This window comes from Polyergus mexicanus, unplaced genomic scaffold, assembly GCF_030449975.1.
Source record: "Polyergus mexicanus isolate NDT 795.1 unplaced genomic scaffold, iyPolMexi1.0 SCAF_3, whole genome shotgun sequence".
Classification (NCBI taxonomy): Eukaryota; Metazoa; Arthropoda; class Insecta; order Hymenoptera; family Formicidae; genus Polyergus; species Polyergus mexicanus.
The window spans coordinates 8,393,603-8,416,918 of record NW_027223323.1 but is presented as its reverse complement, the minus strand read 5'-3'; the positions used below and the strand labels follow the sequence as shown (position 1 = coordinate 8,416,918).

General features: G+C 33.0%; 4 protein-coding genes across 16 annotated transcripts in view; 2 read left to right on the top strand and 2 right to left on the bottom strand.

Moving 5' to 3' along the window:
- The window catches only part of Rho-5 (rhomboid-5), a 72,873-nt gene extending 60,642 nt beyond the window's left edge, over nucleotides 1-12,231 (bottom strand). For 3 of the 6 annotated variants that reach the window (XM_070292801.1, XM_070292806.1, XM_070292805.1), the window contains exon 1: nucleotides 1,068-4,061. The gene's annotated coding sequence lies outside the window, so the exon portion shown is untranslated. Of the gene's footprint in view, nucleotides 1-1,067; nucleotides 4,062-7,164; nucleotides 7,278-7,940; nucleotides 8,232-12,069 lie in introns of those variants that run through there. The other 3 variants (XM_070292802.1, XM_070292803.1, XM_070292804.1) reach the window with 3 other exon arrangements.
- On the top strand, nucleotides 7,110-11,237 carry LOC138931742 (facilitated trehalose transporter Tret1). 2 transcript variants are annotated; one of them, XM_070292807.1, is made up of 5 exons: nucleotides 7,110-7,265; nucleotides 8,014-8,193; nucleotides 9,073-9,269; nucleotides 9,651-9,957; nucleotides 10,432-11,237. In XM_070292807.1, exons 1-5 carry the CDS (start codon nucleotides 7,187-7,189, stop codon nucleotides 11,055-11,057), a joined length of 1,389 nt encoding a protein of 462 aa, XP_070148908.1. In that variant the 5' UTR covers nucleotides 7,110-7,186; the 3' UTR covers nucleotides 11,058-11,237. The 2 variants fall into 2 exon arrangements, with proteins under 2 accessions (XP_070148908.1, XP_070148909.1); XM_070292808.1 differs by having other exon boundaries at nucleotides 7,166-7,265; nucleotides 8,018-8,193.
- Nucleotides 12,232-12,720: 489 nt separating the features above from the next.
- Nucleotides 12,721-16,420, top strand: LOC138931737 (putative 3-methyladenine DNA glycosylase). Of its 5 annotated transcripts, none has more exons than XM_070292792.1 (6): nucleotides 12,721-12,806; nucleotides 13,304-13,464; nucleotides 13,705-13,858; nucleotides 13,939-14,136; nucleotides 14,292-14,501; nucleotides 14,786-15,656. In XM_070292792.1, the coding sequence occupies exons 2-6, from the start codon at nucleotides 13,369-13,371 to the stop codon at nucleotides 15,190-15,192; spliced, it is 1,065 nt and encodes a 354-aa protein (XP_070148893.1). In that variant the 5' UTR covers nucleotides 12,721-12,806; nucleotides 13,304-13,368; the 3' UTR covers nucleotides 15,193-15,656. The 5 variants fall into 5 exon arrangements, with proteins under 5 accessions (XP_070148893.1, XP_070148892.1, XP_070148895.1 ...); XM_070292791.1 differs by having other exon boundaries at nucleotides 12,736-12,806; nucleotides 13,200-13,464; XM_070292794.1 differs by having other exon boundaries at nucleotides 12,740-12,806; nucleotides 13,200-13,464; nucleotides 15,565-16,420.
- On the bottom strand, nucleotides 14,248-23,270 carry Dor (vacuolar protein sorting-associated protein 18 dor). Of its 3 annotated transcripts, XM_070292789.1 has the most exons (20): nucleotides 23,087-23,270; nucleotides 22,729-22,827; nucleotides 22,487-22,670; nucleotides 22,038-22,372; nucleotides 21,903-21,950; nucleotides 21,375-21,564; nucleotides 21,060-21,181; nucleotides 20,738-20,950; nucleotides 20,443-20,559; nucleotides 20,272-20,384; nucleotides 20,040-20,151; nucleotides 19,765-19,947; nucleotides 19,298-19,615; nucleotides 18,866-19,001; nucleotides 18,506-18,727; nucleotides 18,200-18,351; nucleotides 17,943-18,040; nucleotides 17,389-17,700; nucleotides 17,152-17,237; nucleotides 14,248-15,927 (listed from the first exon to the last, which is right to left on the bottom strand). In XM_070292789.1, the coding sequence occupies exons 2-19, from the start codon at nucleotides 22,807-22,809 to the stop codon at nucleotides 17,174-17,176; spliced, it is 3,000 nt and encodes a 999-aa protein (XP_070148890.1). In that variant the 5' UTR covers nucleotides 22,810-22,827; nucleotides 23,087-23,270; the 3' UTR covers nucleotides 14,248-15,927; nucleotides 17,152-17,173. The 3 variants fall into 3 exon arrangements, with proteins under 3 accessions (XP_070148890.1, XP_070148889.1, XP_070148891.1); XM_070292788.1 differs by lacking the exon at nucleotides 14,248-15,927 and having other exon boundaries at nucleotides 16,491-17,237; XM_070292790.1 differs by lacking the exons at nucleotides 14,248-15,927; nucleotides 21,903-21,950 and having other exon boundaries at nucleotides 16,492-17,237; nucleotides 23,087-23,269.
- Between the last annotated feature and the right edge of the window lie 46 nt (nucleotides 23,271-23,316).

The window sequence follows — 23,316 nt, the reverse complement described above, 5'->3', positions numbered from 1 at the left end:
AGGGAAATGCTAAAACTTAAGTTGCTGTTTATTTCGTAACACAATACTGTCGTTTTCGTACTTTTTGGTGCAAAATTCGTGACTACTTTAGTCATTATTTCCGATGCCTTAAAGTCACGCTAAATGACGTGTGTATCGTTAAGAGAAATAACGTAACAGGATCACATTAATTTGTCATTAAGATTTAATTTATATTCTATATATTAAATGTTAGCATTTCTTTATTTGAACGAATTTAAGCAATTTTTTTCTAAATATTCAAAATATATAAATTATTTCTTTGCAAAATATTGATGACATGTGTGATATTTTAAAAAAAGAAGGCGAAGAACAAATCTTGACAGTTGTCAAAACTTATTATTACTCTTTCAGGCAGATAAACTGTCGCAAAAAATAATGATTTTATACCACCGTAATAAACGTGCCAAATGTGGCTTGCGAAAATAATCACGTGCGACATTCTTATAAAAATCTTTATGAAAACCGTTTAAAAAAAAATTTTACAAATAATATGTCAACGATATGTTACAATAAATTTCATGTTATTAAAATCAAACAGTCTTATTATCGATACGAAATTACTATTTTATATCGTTTTCGCATCGATATTAATAATTAAATTTTTAGATCCTTATTTCTGTAATGCAGACAAGAGATCCGATCTTTTATTATACTTATTGTATTAATTTTATTAGCAAAATCTTGCTTGTTGTAAGATGATTTCATCGCATTATTCTTTTTGTTAACCTTGCAAGAATAATTTATTATGTAAACCAAAAATTCTCGACATTAAATATTTTATTAATCAAACAAATCAATTTTCGCGTAATATAATTGAGTTATAATTTAAAATGTAATTAATATAAAAGAATATATATTCTATGATCAATTCTATTCTATAATCATTTCTATTATTATTCTTATATTTCTTACGAATACGATACTTTATCGACACCTATAGAATAAAGTCCTTTTTCAAATAATGCGGTTTATGTTCCGCATTCTTTTGATCGGATCAATCCTCGCACTTATTTTGATAATACAAAATGGCGTGATGAAATACTCACGTCTCGCGAAACGGAGAGACCTGACCCTTCAACGCGTAATCCTTCCAAGTTAGGAAAATCCGCAAAACACTTTCCGTAGCACTAGCAATTGATCTCACACAAACTCATACGAAACATCTAAAACTACTTATCGGTCCATTGCCGAAATCACTCGATCTCCATCATTCCTGGCGTACCCGACGCCTATTCAGTCTAATTCTCGGCCATGTCCTTGAAGAAAAAAAAAACAAAAAAAAACGTTACATTTGGCGACTTTCTCGGGCACTACTCGTCGGATTCATCCACCTTCCACGAAGAACCACCATCGCTTGCCATTCCGCGAATCCCATAGATCCTTCAGCGATCATCCCGTTCTACGAATCCTTTAATTCTCGTGAGATTCCTCTTCTCGAACATGGACAATATTCCTCTTTCACAACTAGAATCGTGGAGAAGGATCTACAATTTTTGTCATTACGAATTCACGCACCGCAATTCTTCCCGATAGAGAGGATATTTCTTAAGCGAGAATAATACATGATGTTTCTCGACAGATAAACGAGAGGAACAAAAATCAATGGTTCTCTGTAGTGAGCAGAGGACATTTTTCAAGCAAAGGAAAACATCTTCGGCGGCACAAAAAAATTTAATTTTTTTTTTTTAGTACCACGTTGTCTTTTCCTTGAGGAGATAAGAATTTTTCGCGATGCTGAATTTTCTAGACTACGCAAAATGGAGTTTTCCAAAGCGATTCTCGAGCGAGTGCTATTTCGTTAAAAATAAATCTCTCATTTTTGGTGGAAGAGCCGCGATTTTTCCCAGCGAAACTAATTCTGATGCCTTCGTCGAAGATGATATTAGCTAGCATGCTTTTCAACAAATGTAGAATACAGATCTACATCTTGCTTTTTGACAGAATATTTTCACCAATAACAACACACGATTCTTCTTTCCCGAAAACTTCTGCAGGTTTCCTTAACATGCGAACCGTCATCTTCTTTCCTCGGTAATTGATCATTCGATATCGGATGTAAAACGACGTTACTTCTTTGCGAAATCCTCCTCAATAAAGAACAATCGCGAAATATTTCCTCAAGTATCACTTATTTTCCCCGCTCCATCTAAGCATCCATGCCGCACCTCCCTCAATGAAATCAACGCTTTTCTATTTTTATTTCCCAACGTTTCTCTTCTCCTTCGATGTACGAATCTAACTTTTCCTATTCTTCAATGATTCCATTTAACGATTCATCACGAATGAACCGAGATCAATTATTGCCTATCAACCCTCGACGTACTCAGTCTTAAATGTCTATGTAACATTTCTCCGCTATTAACGTAGAGATCTGCCTCTCTGCCCGCATCCTCCCCGACAAGTACCGCCGAAGCACAATTTACTCTTCATCAACTAATGGATCCACGCATCTCCTCGTCCCGCATGATGTAATATCCCTCAAAAACTACACCAATCCACCCCCGTATTAATCCGCGCACTGCTTTACTGCCTAGAACCTGGGCACATTTCACCTTCCTCAATAATACAGATCCACGCCGCTTCTCTCACCGCACAGAATTCCGCGACAAATCCATCCGAGCACACGATCTCTTCTATCTCGACGGATTAAATCCACGCCTCTCCACTCTACGCGATTCTTTTTGTCAAATATTAATCACTCGGCACACAACTTTTCTTCTCTTTCTCTCTCTCGAGATCCAAATCCACGCCTTTCCTATCTGCACAAAGTTTCTTCACTAAATAGCCATATCACGTACAAAAGCTTTCCTCGCCAAAGACAGAGCACGCTTTTCAGCCCCGTCACACGAATCTAAGGGCCTCCGGGCGACAAGCAGAGGAGGAATTTGAGCGGAAGCGACGCGGTAACCCAGTTTCCAGCGGGAGAGCCGCTCCTCCCGGCATGCAGCGCATAAAAATGGCTCCAGTCCCAAAGCATCAGGGACGTCGCGACGTCCTAGAACGTCCCAGGGTTTTTCCCGACAAAGCGCCGAAACGTTGCCTGCTTCAGCTGATTCCTATACAAGCGACACAGATTCTCCTCCGGAAATCACTCGCTCTACTTGATCACCGGAAAGCTCATCGTTGCAGTAACATAATGGAGAGGAAGGGGAAGGAGAAGAGAAAGATAGAGATAGATAAAGAAAGAGAAAGAGAGAAAGAGAAGGAAGAGAGATTACTCCGAAAGACGGACCTCGTCTCCGACGAGTCGCGCGGACGTCTCGACGCTTCCGCGAGAGAATAACCTCCGTGCAGAGCCAAAATGGTGGACGGCACTCCCGAGAGCAGATTGACGTTTCACTCCGCCTAATTCGGCGCCGTTTGATCCCGTTCGGCGAACGTCAGACTTCCGGCGATCTTTCTCGTCGACTCGCGCGAGAGTTTTCCCGTTAAATAGCGCACCGCGTCGCGTAGAGAGACCTCCGTAGGAAGATCCTCGGTCCACCCTAGACGATGTACAGCCTTTCGAAATGGACTTTCCGCACCGCTTCCGCCCCGCGCGATTCCACTCGGACACGCGCGCGCGCTTGGCAAGCGCGCGGTTGCACTTCCACGGCGACGCTCAGCGTCGAGCGCGTTCCACCTGACCGTGGTCGGTCGCCCTCAGCGTCGTGGATGGACCCGTAGGGCAGGATAGCGTCGGCAGGATCCTCGCCGAAAGCATTCCAGGGAGGGTGGACCGCACACGCCGCGCCATCTGACGATCTCGCGGCAAATCCAACCCCTTGTCATGGCCGCCGGACCAACCCCCCCGAGTCAATAATAGGGCCAGCGAATGCGAATTCCGCGGCCACAGCGCCTACGCGACATCACGGATAACGGCGTCATCCTCCGGAGGACAGGCAGGCCTGGACGTCGCAACTCGCGCTCTGTTTAAAAGGCGTCGAACACCTCGAAGCCTTTTCCCTCGCCTCTATCTCCGTGCGCGCCCTCGTTTCTCTCTTTCCCCTTTTTTTTTTCTCACACGCGATCACAACGCCGGGGCCAGTCTCTCCGAGGTGTTCGGGCGACTGCGCGATTCGCACTGAATGCACCCCCGCATGGGAACCAAGAGGGTGCGAGCGGTGACCAGGAATGTGACTAGAAATTTCGTTGTCCAAGAGAAATGCTCTGATGACAACAAGCGTCTTTTCCTTTCCGCATTTTTGGATTTAACTCATTTAAGAGAGTTCCAATACCGTTCGTAAAAGACAGCTGAAAAAAACTAATTGAAAAATATGACAAAATTTTTTCCCTTTTTATTTATTTTTAATAAATTAAAAATATATATTATTATATATATATATATGTATACATATAAAAGGCATATACAATAAATATTTGAGCACATTCAACACTCACATTCATACACTTTTACATAACCATTAATAAAATTTGCTCATCTTAATGTTGGTGATACAAAAATAAATGTATTATATGCATATAATAATAATGACATATAAAAAATGTTCTTTCCTTAAGAGATGAAAAAGATTTGCAGCTTCAATAACATATTTAGCTAACCCCAGTATGCATACATAGCATAGGATCTTTAAGAATAAATATTTTTACTTACATAATTTTTTGTGGTATAAAAATCTATATTTTCCACAAAAGAAGAATAAAAAGTATATATATGTTATGCATATATACTTTTAAAACTAATATCCTATACAATCTCCTAGAAATTAATTTTATATATATATATATGCAATGTTATATAAAATTAAAACTATCAAAAATCCGAGAGAAAAGAAATTTCTCTTTTAATAAAATACAATAAAAATATATTTATTCTTCCAAAGTTTAAGTAAGACGTCAAAAATAATTTGCAATTTAAATAAAATCTTAATAAGTCCTAATCTTAATAATTTTAAATGAAGTCTAGCATAATTCGTAATCGTTATTAATTTAAGCCAAATCTTGGATTATTTAACGGAAAATGAAATTTATAATTTTAAGCTTGTAAACAACAAAATGACAATTTCGCCTCTCAATACCGTCCCTGTCGGGGACGCACGAGTGTTGCCGGAAATGCGCGACGTCCGTAGTGAAACGATGCTCTCACGAAGGTATCGCGCCGTTTTGAGGGACTTTTCGGTACAATGAAGGGGTGAAGAAAGAGGAAGAAGAGGAAAACGACGGAGATGAAAACGAGGAGGTTGGAGAGAGAGGGGGTTGGTGAACGAGAGCGCACGCGAGTGGGTTGTTTTGTCGCCGAAATTGGATATGAATAATCGGAGAGCGCGCTCACGCGAAGGGATGCTTTTTGGGGAAGTTCGGTGCTTTATTTACGGTGCTTTTCGTAGTGAGCGAAAGAATGCAGCGATTGTAGAAGAGAAATATACGAAGTATAAAATTCTAAAAAGCAAACCGCGACGAATAAGCTCAAAAGAGTCGCAGATACCTATATTTTTTGTTCATGTTTATTGTATATTACAAATGCAGCACTATGTTTCTCTTTGTTATACGAAAGTATGAAAAAAAACTTCCACTGCTATTGTAAATTTTGCGTAAAACGGAATAAAAGAAATGATAAAAATAATTAAAATCGATCTTTTTCTTTTCGAGAGAAGTAATTATTTTATTTATTGCAATTGATGCAAATTTTTAACATCACTTATACTTTTATAATGAAGCCTCAAATACAAATTCTAATAAATTCTACTTGGGATTAATTAAAATTTAATTCAGCAAAAGTTTTTCTTTCTTTCTTTGCTATTTATGACTAAAATATTATTGGAAATCTTGACATTTTCACTAAAAGAAAAATCGACTTTAAATTGATCATTAAAATCTATCATTAAAAAAATCCAATCTTTCTATAAGAGACAATACAATAAATGTTAACATATATATCAAACAAAAATTCTTATTAAATTATATCAAATTCACATTTTATAATATCAAAAATTTCGCCAAATTGTGAATCTATATTAAAAACAAATATAAAATATTAAAAGATAGAGATTTTTAATGAGAATTTCTTAAGAAGAATGTTCCAGAAAAGGTGAAATGTGATTATATTCGCGTCGTGGCAATAAATTTATAGAGGCAGCTGGAATTTCGGTATTTTTATTAGCTAAAAGTGCTCGACATGTTTTCGCGATAAGAATGCACAATATCGCCGTCAATTACCACTAGGATTTCTAATCAATATTTACATACGCTGTCTGGTATTTTCCGAAAACCGAAAGCCATTTTAGTGCCAGTATTGGCTTTACTCATCAAAAACCCCGACGTTTTCCAAAAAAAATAAAACATTAAAACACGTTAGGTATTCTATTTTCCCGTTGTGCTAATATTATTATATAAATAAAAAAAAAGAGATACCAAATATTATATATGTATATATATATATATATATATATATATATATATATATATGTAAATATTAAAATATTAACATTTACACAATTATATATAAAATTCCGATTTTTTCATAAAAATACATGCCTATTACTAATGTTTATATTATTATTGTTAATTATGTCTTTGAGATAATAATCAAAAATTTTTATTCTCTTAAATTTCGAATATTTAACATTTAAATATTTGTAGAATTTTAGAACCTTATGGAAATTTAATATCTTAAATTTTTCAACTCTAAATTCTAAAAAAATTCTTATTAAAAATTTTGACTCACGAATTTAAAATCTTCCAAACTTTTTAGGTACTTGAATATTGGGCATTTAAAGATAAAAAAAAGACTATGTCATAAAGTTTTCAACTTTGTATTTTCAATGTTCTAATCGTCAAATCTTTTTATTCTTGTAATTCAAAATTTTTGAAATTTATAATTTCTGAAACGCGGAAGTCTTTTTTTTTTTTAATTTTTATCATTCTGTCTTGGAATGTGAAATCTTTACGTGGTCTGATTTATACTAAGGTAGATTTGCCCTGACATAGCTTTTTATAGATCGCTACGTCGGTGTAAATATACAGCAGTGGTTAGCGAGCGTATCATCAAATCATGCAGCGCGTGATGATGTCATAAATATATCGCATCCTTATCGGAATGCAAATGTATTCATCTCGACTTTTCTTCGTACCGAAACTGATGATCTCGAACCCGCAGGGGTCAGTCGATTCTATAACGAGACGCGTGAAATGTGACTTACATACCTTGTACATATCTGGAGAAAAGATGTTTTGTGCCAAGAATCCAGAAGTGGTCGAGGGCAGAAAGATCACCATTTGGCCGCAATGGCTGGCTGCTCTCGCAAGTAAGTCTTCATCTAATTAAAATAAAAAAGAAACTTTAATTTAAAAAAATTGACATATATAATAAAAAAAGCTTTTTAGTTAATAAACAACAAATATTTCACATTAAACTAATCATAAAAATTAAATATAATATGTCATAATAATATATATCATAAAAGAAAAAAGAGCGACAGTTTCGAACTACTATCCGAATATATATAGAGAAACTGTTATCTAAAATAGCTTTTAAAGTGTACTTAATAAAAATTTTTTTTATAGCTTTGTATATAAAACTTTTTCTTTCACCATTTTTTCATTGTCAGCTATAATAAATATAATCCATTCAACAATTGTGTAAATCTTATTTTGTGTAGCATAATCATATTTATAAGTATTAAAAATAATAATTGAAAAAAAAAATTAAAAAAAAATAATTGAAATAGTATTAAAAATAATAATTAAAAAACATATTAAATAAAAATAACAACAACATTATTTGCAATAAATTAAAAATAACAACAACATTATTTGCAATAAACAAATGTTTTTTAATTATTATTTTCAAATTATATTTTATAATCATTTAATTTATTATCTTCAAATAAATTCAATTAAAAAATAACATGCATTTCTCACTTAAAAAAGAATATTATCCATAAAAGAGAGTGCCTTTTGTATAAAAGAAAAAGACTCACTTTTTTTTTACTGACGCACGTAAAATTATGTCTTTCTTCGTTTCCGATGATACGTTATGCGTTAACGCGCCAGTCAGTCTAGAAGCCATTGTTAGTGGTCTGGTGACTGGCTGGGCTTCACCATATTTAGCACAACTAACATCAGCGGAGGCGGATATTCCTTTGAAACTGACCGATACCGAGGCATCTTGGGTGGCGTCCCTTGTAAACCTTGGACGTCTGATTGGGGCGCTTCTTGGTGCTTTTTGTCAAGGTAAGAATCCTCCGCCATTACTCCTCTTGTTAAAAACAAGATTTATCGATCATAACTTTAGAAAGACTTATCGAAATAAATCTCTTTGATTCGGTCAAATTCGCCATTTAAGTTCTATTATAAAAAAAAATCTTAATTAATTGTCTGTTTTTATTATTAAATAAATGATTTTTTATTATATGCATTATTCTATTTTTCTTATTTCAATAGGGAAATTATTAAATTACCGGATGCAATACAAGAAATCTAGTGCTCCCTATGCATGTTTCTTTTTGCATGTATTACCAATAAATTTTGCTTATCGATATATCAATTACAGCTTGAATGTTCTTCCGATTAAAAATGTGCAACAAAGAACAAGCCAGCCACGACTCAGCAAAGTCGAAAATCGGAAGCGAATCTTCGTTCCTCAATAGTAAAACTGTGAAACATCGTGATATGATGAAACACACTAAAAATCCTTAGATATCCTCGACCTGTATCCTTATAGATTTGTATGTATATGTATAATATCTTTATATCCTTATAATATCTTGAATTATAATTCATGTGTTCTTAAAATTTCCGATTGCTGAAATATTTGTGTCCTCGAGAAACTCTCGTAAAATCCTAATATTCTCAAAGTCTTGGAATTAAAACTCTTATTTTTCGCCCTAAATTAAGAATCCTTGAATTTTTCAATTACTAGAATATTCGTGTCTTCGTCTTCGCGATGCTCCTTTCTTCGACAAATAAACTCCGAAAATGATTTATCAACGCAAATAAAAGTAGAGAATGGCGTCTCTCGTTTTCAAAGAGATCGAGCCACAGTTCTGAGTTGTGGTGATCTTGTTCTCAGGATGATATGTCTCTAACGCGTGCCACGACACAATCCCTCAGAATATGTCGGACGAAAGAGGGTGCTCCTGTTATCGAGCTTGCCATTAGTCTCCAGCTGGATCTTCAACATCTGCGCTACATCGGTCACGTGGCTCTACCTTTCCAGATTCTGTTCGGGAATCGGATCGGGCATCCTGTGGCCCGCAATGTCCTTGTATCTTGGTGAGATCGCTGATCCTTCCATACGAGGCTCTCTGGTAACTTAATTAATCCATCTTTCTATATGTAAAGGCTTTTTCCTCTACTTTTTCTTTAATATATCCTTAATAAATCAATTTATACAATCTATCAGAGTTGATCAATTATAATAATAATAGTAATATAATACAAATATATAATAATATACTACAATATATAATACAATAATCAAATATTTTAAAATTAATCGCTCAGTATTATCATTGTAGTGTATGTATAATAACAAAAAATATTAATTTTGAATTCAATTTTTAAATTCTTCCTCTTCTCTTTCTTTCTCATCGCTATTTTAATTGAATAGTCTTGTGAATAAAATCCATGTTTCTAAATTTTATAATATGGCGAAAGTAATAAATCATAATATATGATTGTTTGTTCAGATATCTATGAATATAAACGCAGCATCCATAGGTGCGTTTCTAGGCAATGCGATGGGCCCTTATCTGTCCATAGAGATGTACAGCTATGTGAGCCTCGTGCCGAATATCCTCTTTGTGGCCCTCTTCAGTTTGATACCCGAGTCGCCCTGTCATTACGCTCTTCACGGCAATATCGACGAGGCTGAGGCATCTCTCAAGTGGTTCCGACGAGAAGCTGACATCAAGGCCGAGCTAGTGCAGCTCCAGGACTTCGTCGACGGCGCTAACACCGGTATTCTGACGAAGCTTAAGGACTTTCTGTTACCAGGTATCTCGAAAACAAAGTATTACTAGAAGTCTTCGTAATATATTATATATTTTTCTTTCTCTAAAACATTTCCTTAAATTCTGAAAAATGTTTAACATAAATATGATTTTTTATTCGAAGACAGAATTAACAAACCCCAAAGCTAGAATTTGAATAAAGTTAAAAATTTTTGACATTTTTAAATCAAAATTCCCCAAAAGCTTTTAAATTATAAAGAACTAAAGTTCTAAAAATATAAAAATTTTAAATCTTATAGCTCTCTAAAGTTTCAAAAATACAATATTTTAAAAATCTAATTACAAATATCCAGAATTTTGTGAAAAACCATAAAATTCCACGACTTTAAACCGAAGATCTATGCAAACTGAGAGCTTTTTCCTTGTTCTAAATGCAATATTTTTCTTATATTAGGTCACAAAAAAATCATAAAACTCAAACTAGAATTAATTAATCTTTGTGTAATCGTTGTTCCAGCGAATCTGAAAAATGCTCTAATCATGTTTGGTCTAAATATCTTCGTCTACGCGAGTGCATACAACACGATGAGTTCTTATGCGGAAATCATCGTCTTCAATTCTGGGGTAAGCGTCACGCCGTCGATCGTGGTAATGGCGTTGGGTTTCTCCACGATTGTCGCTGGTTTCACCGCTATCCTGGTGGTAGACACACTTGGCCGGAAGAATCTGCTGATCGTTTCCAGCATCGGCGTTACCATTTCGCTCGCCGCTCTTGGCTTGCACTTTTATCTTCTTTCTCTGAATTTCGATTCTGGAAAGTTGACGTGGTTGCCGATCACGTCATTGCTATCATTCAATATCTTCGTATCCTATGGCTTGATCCCGGTACCTGCTACTCTTTTAAGCGAGATGTTTCCGGCGAATCTCAAGAATTTGGCATCTCTTTGCATTGCCTCAGGTAATGCCATGTTATCCTTCGTATTCGCCAAAACCTATCAGCCTTTTATCGATGTGGCTGGAGAAACGATCGTTTTCTGGAGCTATGGACTTATTGTACTTACAGCAGTACCCTATGTATGGTACTTGATCCCAGAGACGAAGGGCAAGAGTTTGCTGGAGATCCAACGATCCATTAAGCGATGAAAATATCGAAAATTATCAAAATCGACTTCAATGAAAAATTTATTAATTTAATATTTTTTGTCTCATAAAAAAAAAAAAAAACCTGAAATAATCGACTTCGATATCCACCAGGATTATATAGTTCATAAAAAAGTATTCCTATATAATAGATCTTATATAAAATAACTATCATATAAAATAACTTTTTAGTATAAAATATACAGTATAAGAAATATATTATATTAAAATACTCTCTACATCTAAATTGAAACAATATAAATATAATATGTGATATTAAATAATATTAATCCTTTCTACACAAATAAATCTTGTGTATTTTAATTTATTATATATTTATGTATCATTTGGGTTGTATTTTTATCAATTAATCCCTTTGTATAATTTTTGTCTTGCTCAATTAATAATGTTAATAAAGTGAGAGCAATTGACTCAAAGATTTTATAAATAAATAATGATGACTGTGTGTGAAACAATCGAGATATCATTTATTCGACTGTCTAAAAACAAATATCAAATATATTGCAACGGTAACCACATAATAATTAATTTACTGCCCTCACATATATTGTAATTGACTGAATATGAGATTATTATTGACATTTACGAAGTATCATCAATTTACCTCAAATGGAGGATTACTGAATCGACTTTCACACGGTATGTATCTTCGTGCATTATTACATGCGCATCAATTATAGAATATTATATTTTAACCACAAAATATTTTACCGTACGAAAAACCGCGATCAAGATGGCGAAAATAAAAAAATACAAATTATACGTACGTCCAGTTTAGCTCTGTAATTATAATCAAATGGATATTCGATATAATATAGCTGTATATAAATCGTCATTGCTTTCATCTCACGACGTCGTTCATTATACATGCTAATATCGAGTACCGAGACACGCTAGTGCCCGCTAATTGTTGCGGGTAAACGCGATCTCGCGCGAAATCAATCCGGTCGCGCGCGCGACCTTGACATTCATCAATCTCGTTTGATCGACTCACCTTCGCGTTGCACCCGTACACCTTCTCCACGGCAGCGATCACCCACGTCGAGGATCGTCGCACGCGATGAAAAATCGCAGGCAAACGCGCGAAAAGAAACACCGAACTCGCGGATACACCGAATTCAAACGCACGCACGAGCCGAGGAAGGGGAGAAAGTGTTATAACGGACAAAGAGATTGTGGGGGGGGGGAGGGGAGAGGAACAGCCAGAATGGAGGGAACGAATCTGATTGGTCGCGCCGATGTATCGAGAATATAGCGCCATTCGATCATCGTTTTTAACAAGAGGAAACGTGGTTTACTTACGTTTCTCTTTACTTCTCCTTTTCCCTTTTCCCTTTCCTCGTCCTTTACTTAAATATTAAAGTTCTGGCGAACTCGCGTAACGAATGTGCGTCGAAAAAATGGACAAATTATGTACGAAGAACGCGAAACGATTTCCCTTACATTGCACACATTTGATTGGTCTGATCGTCCATGAATATGCATTATATTGGTGACTACGCAAGTACGCCTGGATGGACTTTTAAGGCCACGAGACAGAAAGATGCGAGATGGTAAACTTCAAGCCATAAACGGATCGACCAATCGCTGTCGAGGGATTTTAATTTTGATCGCGATTGGCCGATTTGCTCATATTTATTCTTTATGATTGTCAGCGCCAGCTGTCATGTCCATGTCACCCGTCATACGCAAGATGCTTTATTGTTGTTTATTGTTTTGATTTATTTGCAGGCATGTATAATGTGTGTATTAAATATATACGCGACTGTCTCATTTAATCTCGTTGCCGTAAGACTAAATAAAAATAAGAAATATATACACAATTGTAATACAATTATATATATAAGACTTACTAAATAATATTGTATAAAATTATACAATATAAAAACGATATAAAATACACAATATTTTATATATACATAAATTTACAAAATTATATTATATTAAAAAATTATATAATTTTAGTTATATTAAAAAATATATAACACGATGAATTAGAGTTGCGCAATATTAAAATTCTGTTGTCAAGCAAACGAAACAAACGCAGATATTGACGCTAAAGATACTCGAGAATAATCTCTATTCTTGTTATTCGTCTTTATAATTTCTTTTATATTTTTTTAGAATAATTAATGCCCTTGATCAATTCGTGCCAACGAAATAGTTATAATTATAAACTTTGTTCTAATCTTTCGACATTGATACACGTCTCTCGCTATTTCGCATAGAAATAATTCATTTTCGAGCTATTGGAAGCTGTGAGACAACTAAATTTGTAACACAAGACAAATTGATGAAACGAACAAGAACAGCTGCGAAAATTCAGCAGCAAAATACAATTGAAAAAAATGATGAAGAAACTATACCAAAGATCCAAACGACATCAATGGTTTGTGTAATATTTTATAATTTTTATAATAAACGCGTTAAAAAAATTATATTTATATGTTAATGTAATCTCTTTTGTTCTTTGAAAATGATAAGTTAAACTTTTCTACCAAAAAAATAGTATAGAAATGTTTCACAACTTTCATTTATAATAATTCTTTTTTCGATGCAGCTTCTTTCAAGTTATATATATCTCTATTGAAATTTTCATATAATTCCGCATTAATATTATTGCTTTTAGGTGATATTGAATGAAAGACAAAAACTAAACTTCAAGTCTTTAAAAAATCAAAATAGCAAAAATGGATCTGATACAAGCAATCCTTCCATTACTGCATCCTTTAAAAAATCCAAGAATAATCAGAAAGGACCAAACACGGAAATTCGCATCAAGGGTTAGTTACAAGCTTAATTGATCAATTACAAGATTCTTATTTTCATAGAGACGAACTTGTTAACAAATTATTTTATACAGAAGAAGAAAAGTTGAAACCAAACACGAATCCTGGCAAAGGAAAATTAAGAGCTGTTGTAGATTTGGAGATGATGAAGAAAGAATTGAGTCAATTAGAGGATCCTCCTATGACACCTTGGGAAAAGGAGTTATCTTCTAACCGACTGCAATACAAATTCTTTGATACTCCCTGTGAAGAACTAGCACAGCAACTCCTAGGTTTATTAAGCTTCTCTTATGTGAGATGTATAATGTTAAAAATTTTTTATTTGTTACAGCAAGTATATTTATGAAGCATATCATAGATCTTTTTATTTATATTCTGTATATTACATATGAGCTATTTGTTGAATAATTTTCTATTTCTCCTATAGGGAAAGTACTTGTAAGATATCTTGAGAATGGGACTATCCTTAAAGGCAGAATTGTAGAGACTGAAGGATATTTAGGCGCAATCGATAAAGCATCGCACACTTATCAAAACAAGGTTACACCTCGTAATCTACCAATGTACATGCCACCAGGAACTATTTATGTTTATATGACATACGGCATGTACCACTGCTTCAATATCTCTAGTCAAGGTGAGCATTTTTAAATACTTTGTGAGATTAATTATACTAATATATATAAATTAAATAGGAACAATTAAATATAAAAAATCCTGATAGTGATTGATCTTCACAGCAATTATAAATACGACACAGTTATAATTACTCTATTTTTCATTTAATATTATATTAAATGTAGCAATTTGATAATTTTGGTTTTGCGCTGATTGAATTCGAAAGAGAACTTATCTAAATCATTCATACTTTTTAATATATTATCAGTGTTGTATTAGTACAATATATTAAATAACGTTTAGAGGGGAACGCGCATGTATTAATCAAAGCAGTGGAACCATTGGTGGGCCTCGAGTACATGGAATTGTTAAGAAACATGCAATGCAAGAATGACGGAAGAGAAAAAAAAATCGCGAAACATGTGACGCGCCTAAAGCAATACGAACTTTGTAATAATTCGTCCAATATTTGCGACGCGTTTGCGATCGACCAGGACACTTTCGATCGGAAACTCGCTTATGCGTGTAATAATCTGTGGCTCGAGTGTCAACCCTTCATAAGGTCTCCTACTATAGTAGCTGTGCCGTCCAAAGATTCTATGCCGGATGATAACTATACGAAAATTACGCGATATTACGTCCTGGGAAGTGCCAGCGTTGGCGAAAAAAATTCCGAATACGAGAAGCATGCTTATGTTGCAATAAATTAGGATTTGTAAATATTAAATACAAGAATTTCTCTAATATAATTCTATTTCTAATATATTATAATGTTCTAAAGTCCATCACACTAATCTAGGATCAGCAATCTCTCATAGTTGTTTAAATTTCTATATTCTTAAATTAGTAGATTTTGCAACATAACAATTTAAAAGGTCAGAGTCAATTTATTTTAGTTAATGTTCAAATTTCATTAAAAGAAAATGCTGTGGATATTCGGAACTATAATCTGAAAAAATAAATCAGACATTCCTATCACAAAACTCTTTAATGCCTCTTTAATCTTTATGAAAAAGAGCATTTTTTTATAAATTTGCAATATCTTAGAAATTTTTAAGAAAACTAAATCCTCATATCCACAGTTTTTCCAAAAGATTTCATCTCACCTGTTGGTAAGGTCTTAGGTGACGGATGCGCGGTGCTAGTGCGAGCCGTCGATCCTCTGGAGGGTATCACATACATGACTGATCAGCGTAACTCGAAGATGAGAAAAACCGATTTAAAACCGCACGAATTGTGCAACGGCCCTTCCAAGTTCTGCATAGCGTATCAGATTAACAAGGAGCACAGCAGATATTCTCTTTGTACATGGAAAGGTTTGTGGATCGAGGATGACGGCGCAGCGGAGGATTTCAGAATCGTCAAATCCGCCAGAATCGGAATCGACAGCTGTGGTTTAGAGTGGGCCAACAAACTTTTACGCTACTATGTCTACGGCAATAAATCTGTCAGTAAAAAAGACAAAAAGGCAGAGATGGAGATTTCTTAATATTTGGAGACTATTTTTGAATTGTTCTGTCTGAAAAAACATAAAGAAATACAGTCTGCACTTATTTATATTTTCACATATCGATACATCGATTTTAATAGCATTTCCTCTGAATCTAAATCATTTTTAAACAGTAGTTTGAATATTTGTAAATGAGACACTAACAATAATTTACATCATTGAAAATTACAAAACAAACTTTCGCCAAGACTATTTAATTTTTTTTGTTCTTATTTTTCTTCTTTTAAATGCTAAATAAAAAATTTATTAATATTTAACTATAAAAGTGATTTATAATTAAATTCGATATATTGAGTTTTATTATGACCTGTTAATTATCTTTAACTTATAGGAAGCATAAATATCTCCAATAATAATATTGATAAGGGTTTATAGAAATTATGATATTGTCAACAAAAAATATTAATGAAGCATGAGTATTGATTAAGATCTCAACATTGTATATGAACCATTCAAATTTATTTCTGATTATATAAATAAAGTTAATTATTTGATTGCGGTAATGAAGAGAGTTGATTGGAATAATCAAATTTATTACAATGATCTGTTTGTTGCAAGCTTACTATTATAAAATAATGAAATTGAAATCATTCATAGGATTTCAATTATACAGTCAATTTCCCCCATAATAAGATAATTGGAATTGTGTATTTTTTCTATTCTAAAATTTCTTCAGTATGCATTCTAATATAGTGCATATGCAGAATATTTTTATTCTAAAATATTGCACGGTCCATTTTTCGCTCCAACATAATCATAATATGAATGTAAGTAGTGAAACAACAGCATAAAAAGAGATTTCTAGTTTAGACTAAAACAACTGACTTGGAATAGTGAGAAATCTAAGATAGAGAAAATCGACTATAATTCTAATACTTAAATTATAATAATCGCTATTCTTGTGAATAAAAGTTTATATCTGGAGCTCAATATATCTTTCATGATCTTTCTTGAATTTATATATTTTAAGAAATCGCTTATGTACATAATTATATGAAAAAAAAATGCAATTTTGAAAATTATACCAGAATTCGAAGCGTCAATTTTATATATATAAGCCAAGCTGTAATTTATGACTAAGCCATGATTATTACACAGGTCATAATTAATTTCTTCTTATAAAAACTTCTTAGAAAAAGAAGAAAAAATAAATATCTACCAAATTTTGTATAGAAGCTTCATCATGTCCATTCTTTCATCACGCGTTCGTAATCCTCTTCCTCAATGAATGGCTTGTCTATTGATCTGCGAAAAATAACCAATCATCATATTAAGATTCATTAAGATCCAAAATTATTTTCGAATACAAATAATTTCAGAATAATTATGAATACTCTTCAAATTTTAATACTTTTTTACAATTGGAATTGTTTAATTACGCCATTCAGAAACATACTCTATCATAAGCTCTCCACAGTAAAGGCATTCCGAGGCGACCAGTTCATCAATATCGGCCTTGATTTGGTCTCTCGTAGACAAAGACACAGATGTCATCGAGATGGTGTCTTCAGGGCGATTTGAGATGGCAGTTAATTGTCGCTGAAGATCCGCTAGCTTCGTCCTTTGATCCATAGACAGCATCGGCGTTAATGCCGCCACCAAACAATCACTATGAAATTTATGACCGCAGGGAAACACATAGAAAGGTCTCAACAGCAATTGCACCTCACATGTATTGCATGTGTCCCTCGCATGCACGAAAGTGCATCTGAAAGAAGGCGATTTGATAATTAAATAAAACATAGAAACAATGCCTAATATATAAAATATTGTGATATAATAATAAACACAATAGTTACTTTCATATAATATAAGTTTCAACACACATTTGATAAATAATCTTAACATATTCTATTCCTTTATTCTATTCCCTTACCATGAAATAAGATATTAATAAATTGGATTTGTAAATGAAGAAGTAAATGATTTTAAAGAATTGTTTGTCAGTACCTGGTTCTAAAGGCTTGAATATCTTTTCTAATTAGCTCTGCTGCCTTTGTGGCTTCTTGCATCTCTTCCTTAAGATCTTGAATATGCTGGTTATATTCCTATTGCACATTAAAAGAGAAAAGAAAAGTTAATGGAAAGAAGCATGCTAAAATTAAAAATACAGAATGTTGTCGAAATATGTTCCTGCAGTCAGAATGTGAAAAGAGATCTAATTTGAAATGTCGTTACATATATTCAGAATTAATTTTAACTCATACTTGTAGAGAGTTGCAAATGGCTTCCTTGAAATGATCAATTGTGACAAAATCGGAAAAGAATGGCAAAATATCTTCTATCCTAACTAAATCGCAATGTTGCAAAAATTTCATTGCTTGTTGTATGTCGTCTTTTTCTCGTACCACATGCTCCGCTACAACACAATATAATAATTTCTATTTAACCATAATTTATAACAAATATATATATAATTTCTCCTTCACAAGTTTCTGTATAATAAATCCATTGTAGATTTACAAGATTTTTTGAATAGGATTAAATTAATTAACAAAATAATTATATATTACCTATTTTTAACCATAATTTCTTTCTTAGTTCGTCGTCATGATCAGAAGGCATGGTAGCGATCTGTTTAGCGAGATCCACACTGATCGTAAGCGCGAGATCCACAGCGGTAGCCCACAAACCGAGCAAAGCCGACAACTGTACGCAGGCTTCCGTTAAGCCTACTTCCTGGCACAATCGTAACGCATAATGCACGTCATAATACACCATGCTGATATCCTGACCTGGAATTAACAACAATAGATCGTTTCAAGGATTTTAAATGATATATCCATAATAAAAAAAAAATCAGACATATCAATTTATTTATAATTGTAAAGCAAATTAATTATTCATAAAACACACTAATTGTAAGTATTTACCTTGAGAGCTTATATATCGCATGACTTCGTCTTGCTTGTAACGCGCGTACAATGATAGAAGGAAATTGTGGATTGCTTGCTCTTGCGAGCTCTGTTTGTACACACAAAACTCCAAGAATTTAATAATTTCTTTTGCCTATGGAAAAAGGGATGAATTATTAATAAAGTTACTTATGTGTAATTAAAAAACATAATATAATATCAAAGATAATATCTCGCTATATATATAATCTAATATCTCGATATAAAGATTTGATCGCGATATCGCGTGTCAGTTTTCTATATTTATCCTATTTTATTCTTACAAATTGGATTCTTGTGTTTTTCCAACTTTCCATTTATCATTTTAATAAATAATCATTATTTTTAATTTTATTATTATTACAATGTCAATATAATTATAAGATGAAAGAGTAACAATTTGTTTCTTACGTGTTTTTCATCACTATTGCATGAGACCAAAGCTGGCAGAAGTTTCGCCGGCTTCAGCGATGATCCTTGCGAGATCAAGACAGTTACCGTAGGGCGCGGCAATTCTTGCAGCAATATCCCCGCGAATCGATAGAAGAGATCTTTATTGTTCTGACTTTTGAGTACTCCAAGTGCCTCCAGATAATTATTCTTGTACAAATGTTGGCGAATCACCTCCTCGTAGTTGCAATGCATTATCGTAAGACGTATCAAATTGTCCTTGTCGCCGTGACTGGCCATCAAATCGTATATCGTGCTACGGTTTCTCCTTATGCATTCCTAAGTATCCAAAGCTCTGGTTAATGTTAGAATTAATTAAATTTATGATAAATCAAATTAACTTAACAACTGCCAAAGGCATAAAAAAATGCAAAACTTAACAAATATATATTTTCCATTTCTAATCCGCTCTTATTTTTTTTACATACCTCGACTTTGGGGATGGCGAGAAAACTGTCAAACTGTTTTTGCAATTCTAAGTATTGCGAATCATGAAGATAAGATGTGTTGCTACTACGCAAGGCTCCCATTTGGTTCATAAATAGTTCCGTCACCCAAATTACAATCATTGTTATCTGTGTTTTGTCTTGTGTCTTCAAACCATCGAGTTTCTTGAAATATATAATATCTATTTATTTAATATTTATTTATTGCGAAAAATAGCTGCTGGGTAATTCTTATAGTTCTTATACTTATCAATTACCTTGCACAGAAACGTTTTCAATGCTTCAATTTGCCATTCCTGCAAAAACTTCAATGAAATTTCTTCAAAGGAAGAGTGAGTATCAGCATAAATTAGAGCACTCCTCTCATATCTGCAATATATTCAAATATCAAAACAAAACTCACTAGGAGATTAATACTTGATAATACTAGATAATACTTTGAAGAAAAAATACTTTGCACATGATAGAAACATAAATCCACTGACTCACTCTTTGTTTTTGAAAAGCATTTCTGCCTGCTTAATGAGCACTTGATCGATGTGCGCCGGGTTGTCTTTACAATACTGTCTAGCCAACTCAAACTCACCCTTGTCCACGTATACCTGGACGAGATACATTATTAGCATCCATTCAAAATTGTTATTTTTATTTTCTCTTTACCTGCCAAACATTCCTATCTTCTTTTGTTACTCTGTATTTAAAGACGGCTTGCTCACTATAAGCCCAAATCGATCTCGTCGCGGGATCCTTGGTGATGCCGATTAATTTGCCAACTGCCTAAACATCATTAAATAACATATACATAATTTAGCTATAACATTAAATTCTATTCAAATTATCTGTAATTAAGTGTAGTTATTTTAATTATATTGATAGTACATTCTTTTAATTCTCTAATTCTTAATGAACTATAATTGTAATATAACAATTATAAGGAACTAAGAAATTCACATACATCATTGTATATGTCTTCAAATATTAATTCCTGATTCAGAAGCGATATGCCCTTTACATGATCCGGGTATAGCAATAATGCATGGAATTCCGTCAATACGAAGGACAATGGTACAAAAGTGGTTTGTGAAACATTACTGCCCATAAGACTTGTTTCTGGGCACGTCAACATCTGCTGATTGATCAGTATGTTCGTATCTGATTTCGGATCCACCTAAAATCATCATACAATCTTCATCTAACTTGAGAGAAATATATATTTATATTTATAATAATTTTCAATTTTTTAGGAATTTAAAGTTGAATAGAGAGCATAATTATACCTGGGCATATAAAATCCCAGTTTCTGTCAACCATCCAAACGACTTTGGAAGAGCACCCAAAGATGGATAATAAAATTGCATTTTCGAATATGGCAGAGAATTTATTACTTCACTGAAACTCTCTGAAACAAATACGTAATATATTCATTTATTGAAATGTATAGTTCTAACATATAACAATGTTTTTTTAAATTTCTTCAAATTATAAAAAGCTAAAGCAATCTTTTCTTTTTCTTTAATTTCTTAGAGTTCTTACAAGATTGATTTAAAATATCGGTGTCATATATATAGACAGCTTTTATGTATCTTTCTTACCTTGGGCATTCAAATATTTATAGAACACTTGCTGCAAGAGAGGTTTCTCTTCGGGATTGCCAATAGCACCAATATATTGATAAATGCGCATAAGAGTGGTTACAATAACCACATATTTGTCTGCATTAGGTATTTTGTGAAATTCTATTCCAGTGATTGGAGGCTTACTATTTTTTCCTAAGTCAAATACCTAAAAAATCATTAAAGACATTTCATATACTACTTCAAAATTGAATAATTTAAAATTAATATTTAAACACACATGCGTGCATGTGTAATAATTAAAAAAATATATCTTTATTAGTATTATCCTTATTGTAGCCATATAGAGAGTGAGTAAATTTTAATCAGTTTTTATCTTTCATAAAGATATAAAAGTAGTCTTCATATTTTTATGTTTTTTTATGTGATCAAAGAAAAAGCTATAATATTAAAAAAAAAAAATTATCGATAATAATTTGTATTCAAATATATTTTTAATTATTTATATATAAAAATATAAAAAAGAAGAATATATGTAAAACTCACCAATCCTCCTACCTCTTTTGTACCATAAAGAGGTAGGTAATTCGGAAGCTTTGTTAACAATGAATAGTAATAATGATAAAAGACTATGAGCAAATAAACGGAATAATGTGTGATCTGTGTATAAAATATTAATACCTGACGCCAATACTGCTCCAAACTTGTATTAAAAATCTTGTCAGTCTCCAATCCAATCTCTGTTTCAAAAATTAGACCCTTGGAAGTACCCAGTAAAATTGGACCAGAGGTTGTTTCCGAAGTGTTAGAAAAGTTCCAGCCCACCGCAGTAATTTCATGACCCTTGAACTTGCCAGCCTGCTTGAGTTTTGTCGTCTTCCTATGCAAGTAGAATATCTCTGGTAGTGGATTATCTCCATGTCTTGGCACTAGAGTTATCAGCAGGTGATAGCCCAATGGATCCAGAAACAAGCCGGACATTTTCATGCTCAGTGCATATTTGGATATATCAATTTCTATAAGCAAAAATACAATGCTCTTGATTTAATAAAATATACAAGAAAATTATTAAAAATTATATATCATTATTATTGATTAATAGAAAAAAAGCAACCAATTACTTTGTTTACCTTCAGTTTTGTCAGGCTGTTTCATATCAATGCGCAATAAAATATTGTTAGCCATAGCAATCACAATTGTGTTGCTACTAACAGCTAAATAAAGAATTTTATCAGATGGCAAAAAGTTAACTTTCTGTTTAGTGAAAATTGGCCCATCATCTTGCAGCTTCATCTGAATAAAGCCTGCTGTGCTCTGTAAAACAATATTACAATTGTATATTGTTAATTATTATTTAATGATACAAACTCACAATGTCTGGACGAATTGGTGGTGCAATCACTTGCTTGGAACGCTGAGAAGCTTGCTCATACTGATCAAACATTGATGTCATCTTGATTACTAAATAAATCTGTAAATCATATACATACACATATGTAACGTATATTATATTAAAAAATAATACTGTTTAAAATATCAAAATCTAAAAATTTATAATCTCCTAAAATATTTGACCACATATAATAATATTTAAAAAATTATTCAAGAGATTTAAAATATATAAAACAATAAAGTTTGATATGTAAACAAATATATTAATAACATCAAACTAATAATTATATATATGATAAATCTTGATAAATAATTATGTATATATATATTTCACTTACTAAACCTATTTCAAAAGTAAATAACACATGCAGACATAAATTTACAATCTTTTTATTTTTTTTTTAAATCCAGTCGATTATTTCACGCCATTATAAAAATCTTCAAAAAGTATTAATAGATTTATATAAGTGACATCGAGATTCGTCTAATTCTGTATTAATTAAAAATTATGAAAGAATGTCAGCTGTATCAGCTGTAATCAGCTGATTGTCAAGCGTAGACATAACCT

Coding starts and splice junctions, on each gene's coding strand:
- LOC138931742 (XM_070292807.1), top strand. CDS start 7,187: ATGTTTTGTGCCAAGAATCCAGAAGTGGTCGAGGGCAGAAAGATCACC. Junction 7,266..8,013: donor ATGGCTGGCTGCTCTCGCAA/GTAAGTCTTCAT, acceptor TTAACGCGCCAG/TCAGTCTAGAAGCCATTGTT. Junction 9,270..9,650: donor CTTCCATACGAGGCTCTCTG/GTAACTTAATTA, acceptor TTGTTTGTTCAG/ATATCTATGAATATAAACGC.
- LOC138931737 (XM_070292794.1), top strand. CDS start 13,369: ATGAAACGAACAAGAACAGCTGCGAAAATTCAGCAGCAAAATACAATT. Junction 13,465..13,704: donor AGATCCAAACGACATCAATG/GTTTGTGTAATA, acceptor TATTGCTTTTAG/GTGATATTGAATGAAAGACA. Junction 14,502..15,564: donor CTTCAATATCTCTAGTCAAG/GTGAGCATTTTT, acceptor TCATATCCACAG/TTTTTCCAAAAGATTTCATC.
- Dor (XM_070292789.1), bottom strand. CDS start 22,809: ATGACATCAATGTTTGATCAGTATGAGCAAGCTTCTCAGCGTTCCAAG. Junction 22,671..22,728: donor CACCAATTCGTCCAGACATT/GTGAGTTTGTAT, acceptor ATTGTTTTACAG/AGCACAGCAGGCTTTATTCA. Junction 19,616..19,764: donor TCGCCATCCCCAAAGTCGAG/GTATGTAAAAAA, acceptor TTGGATACTTAG/GAATGCATAAGGAGAAACCG.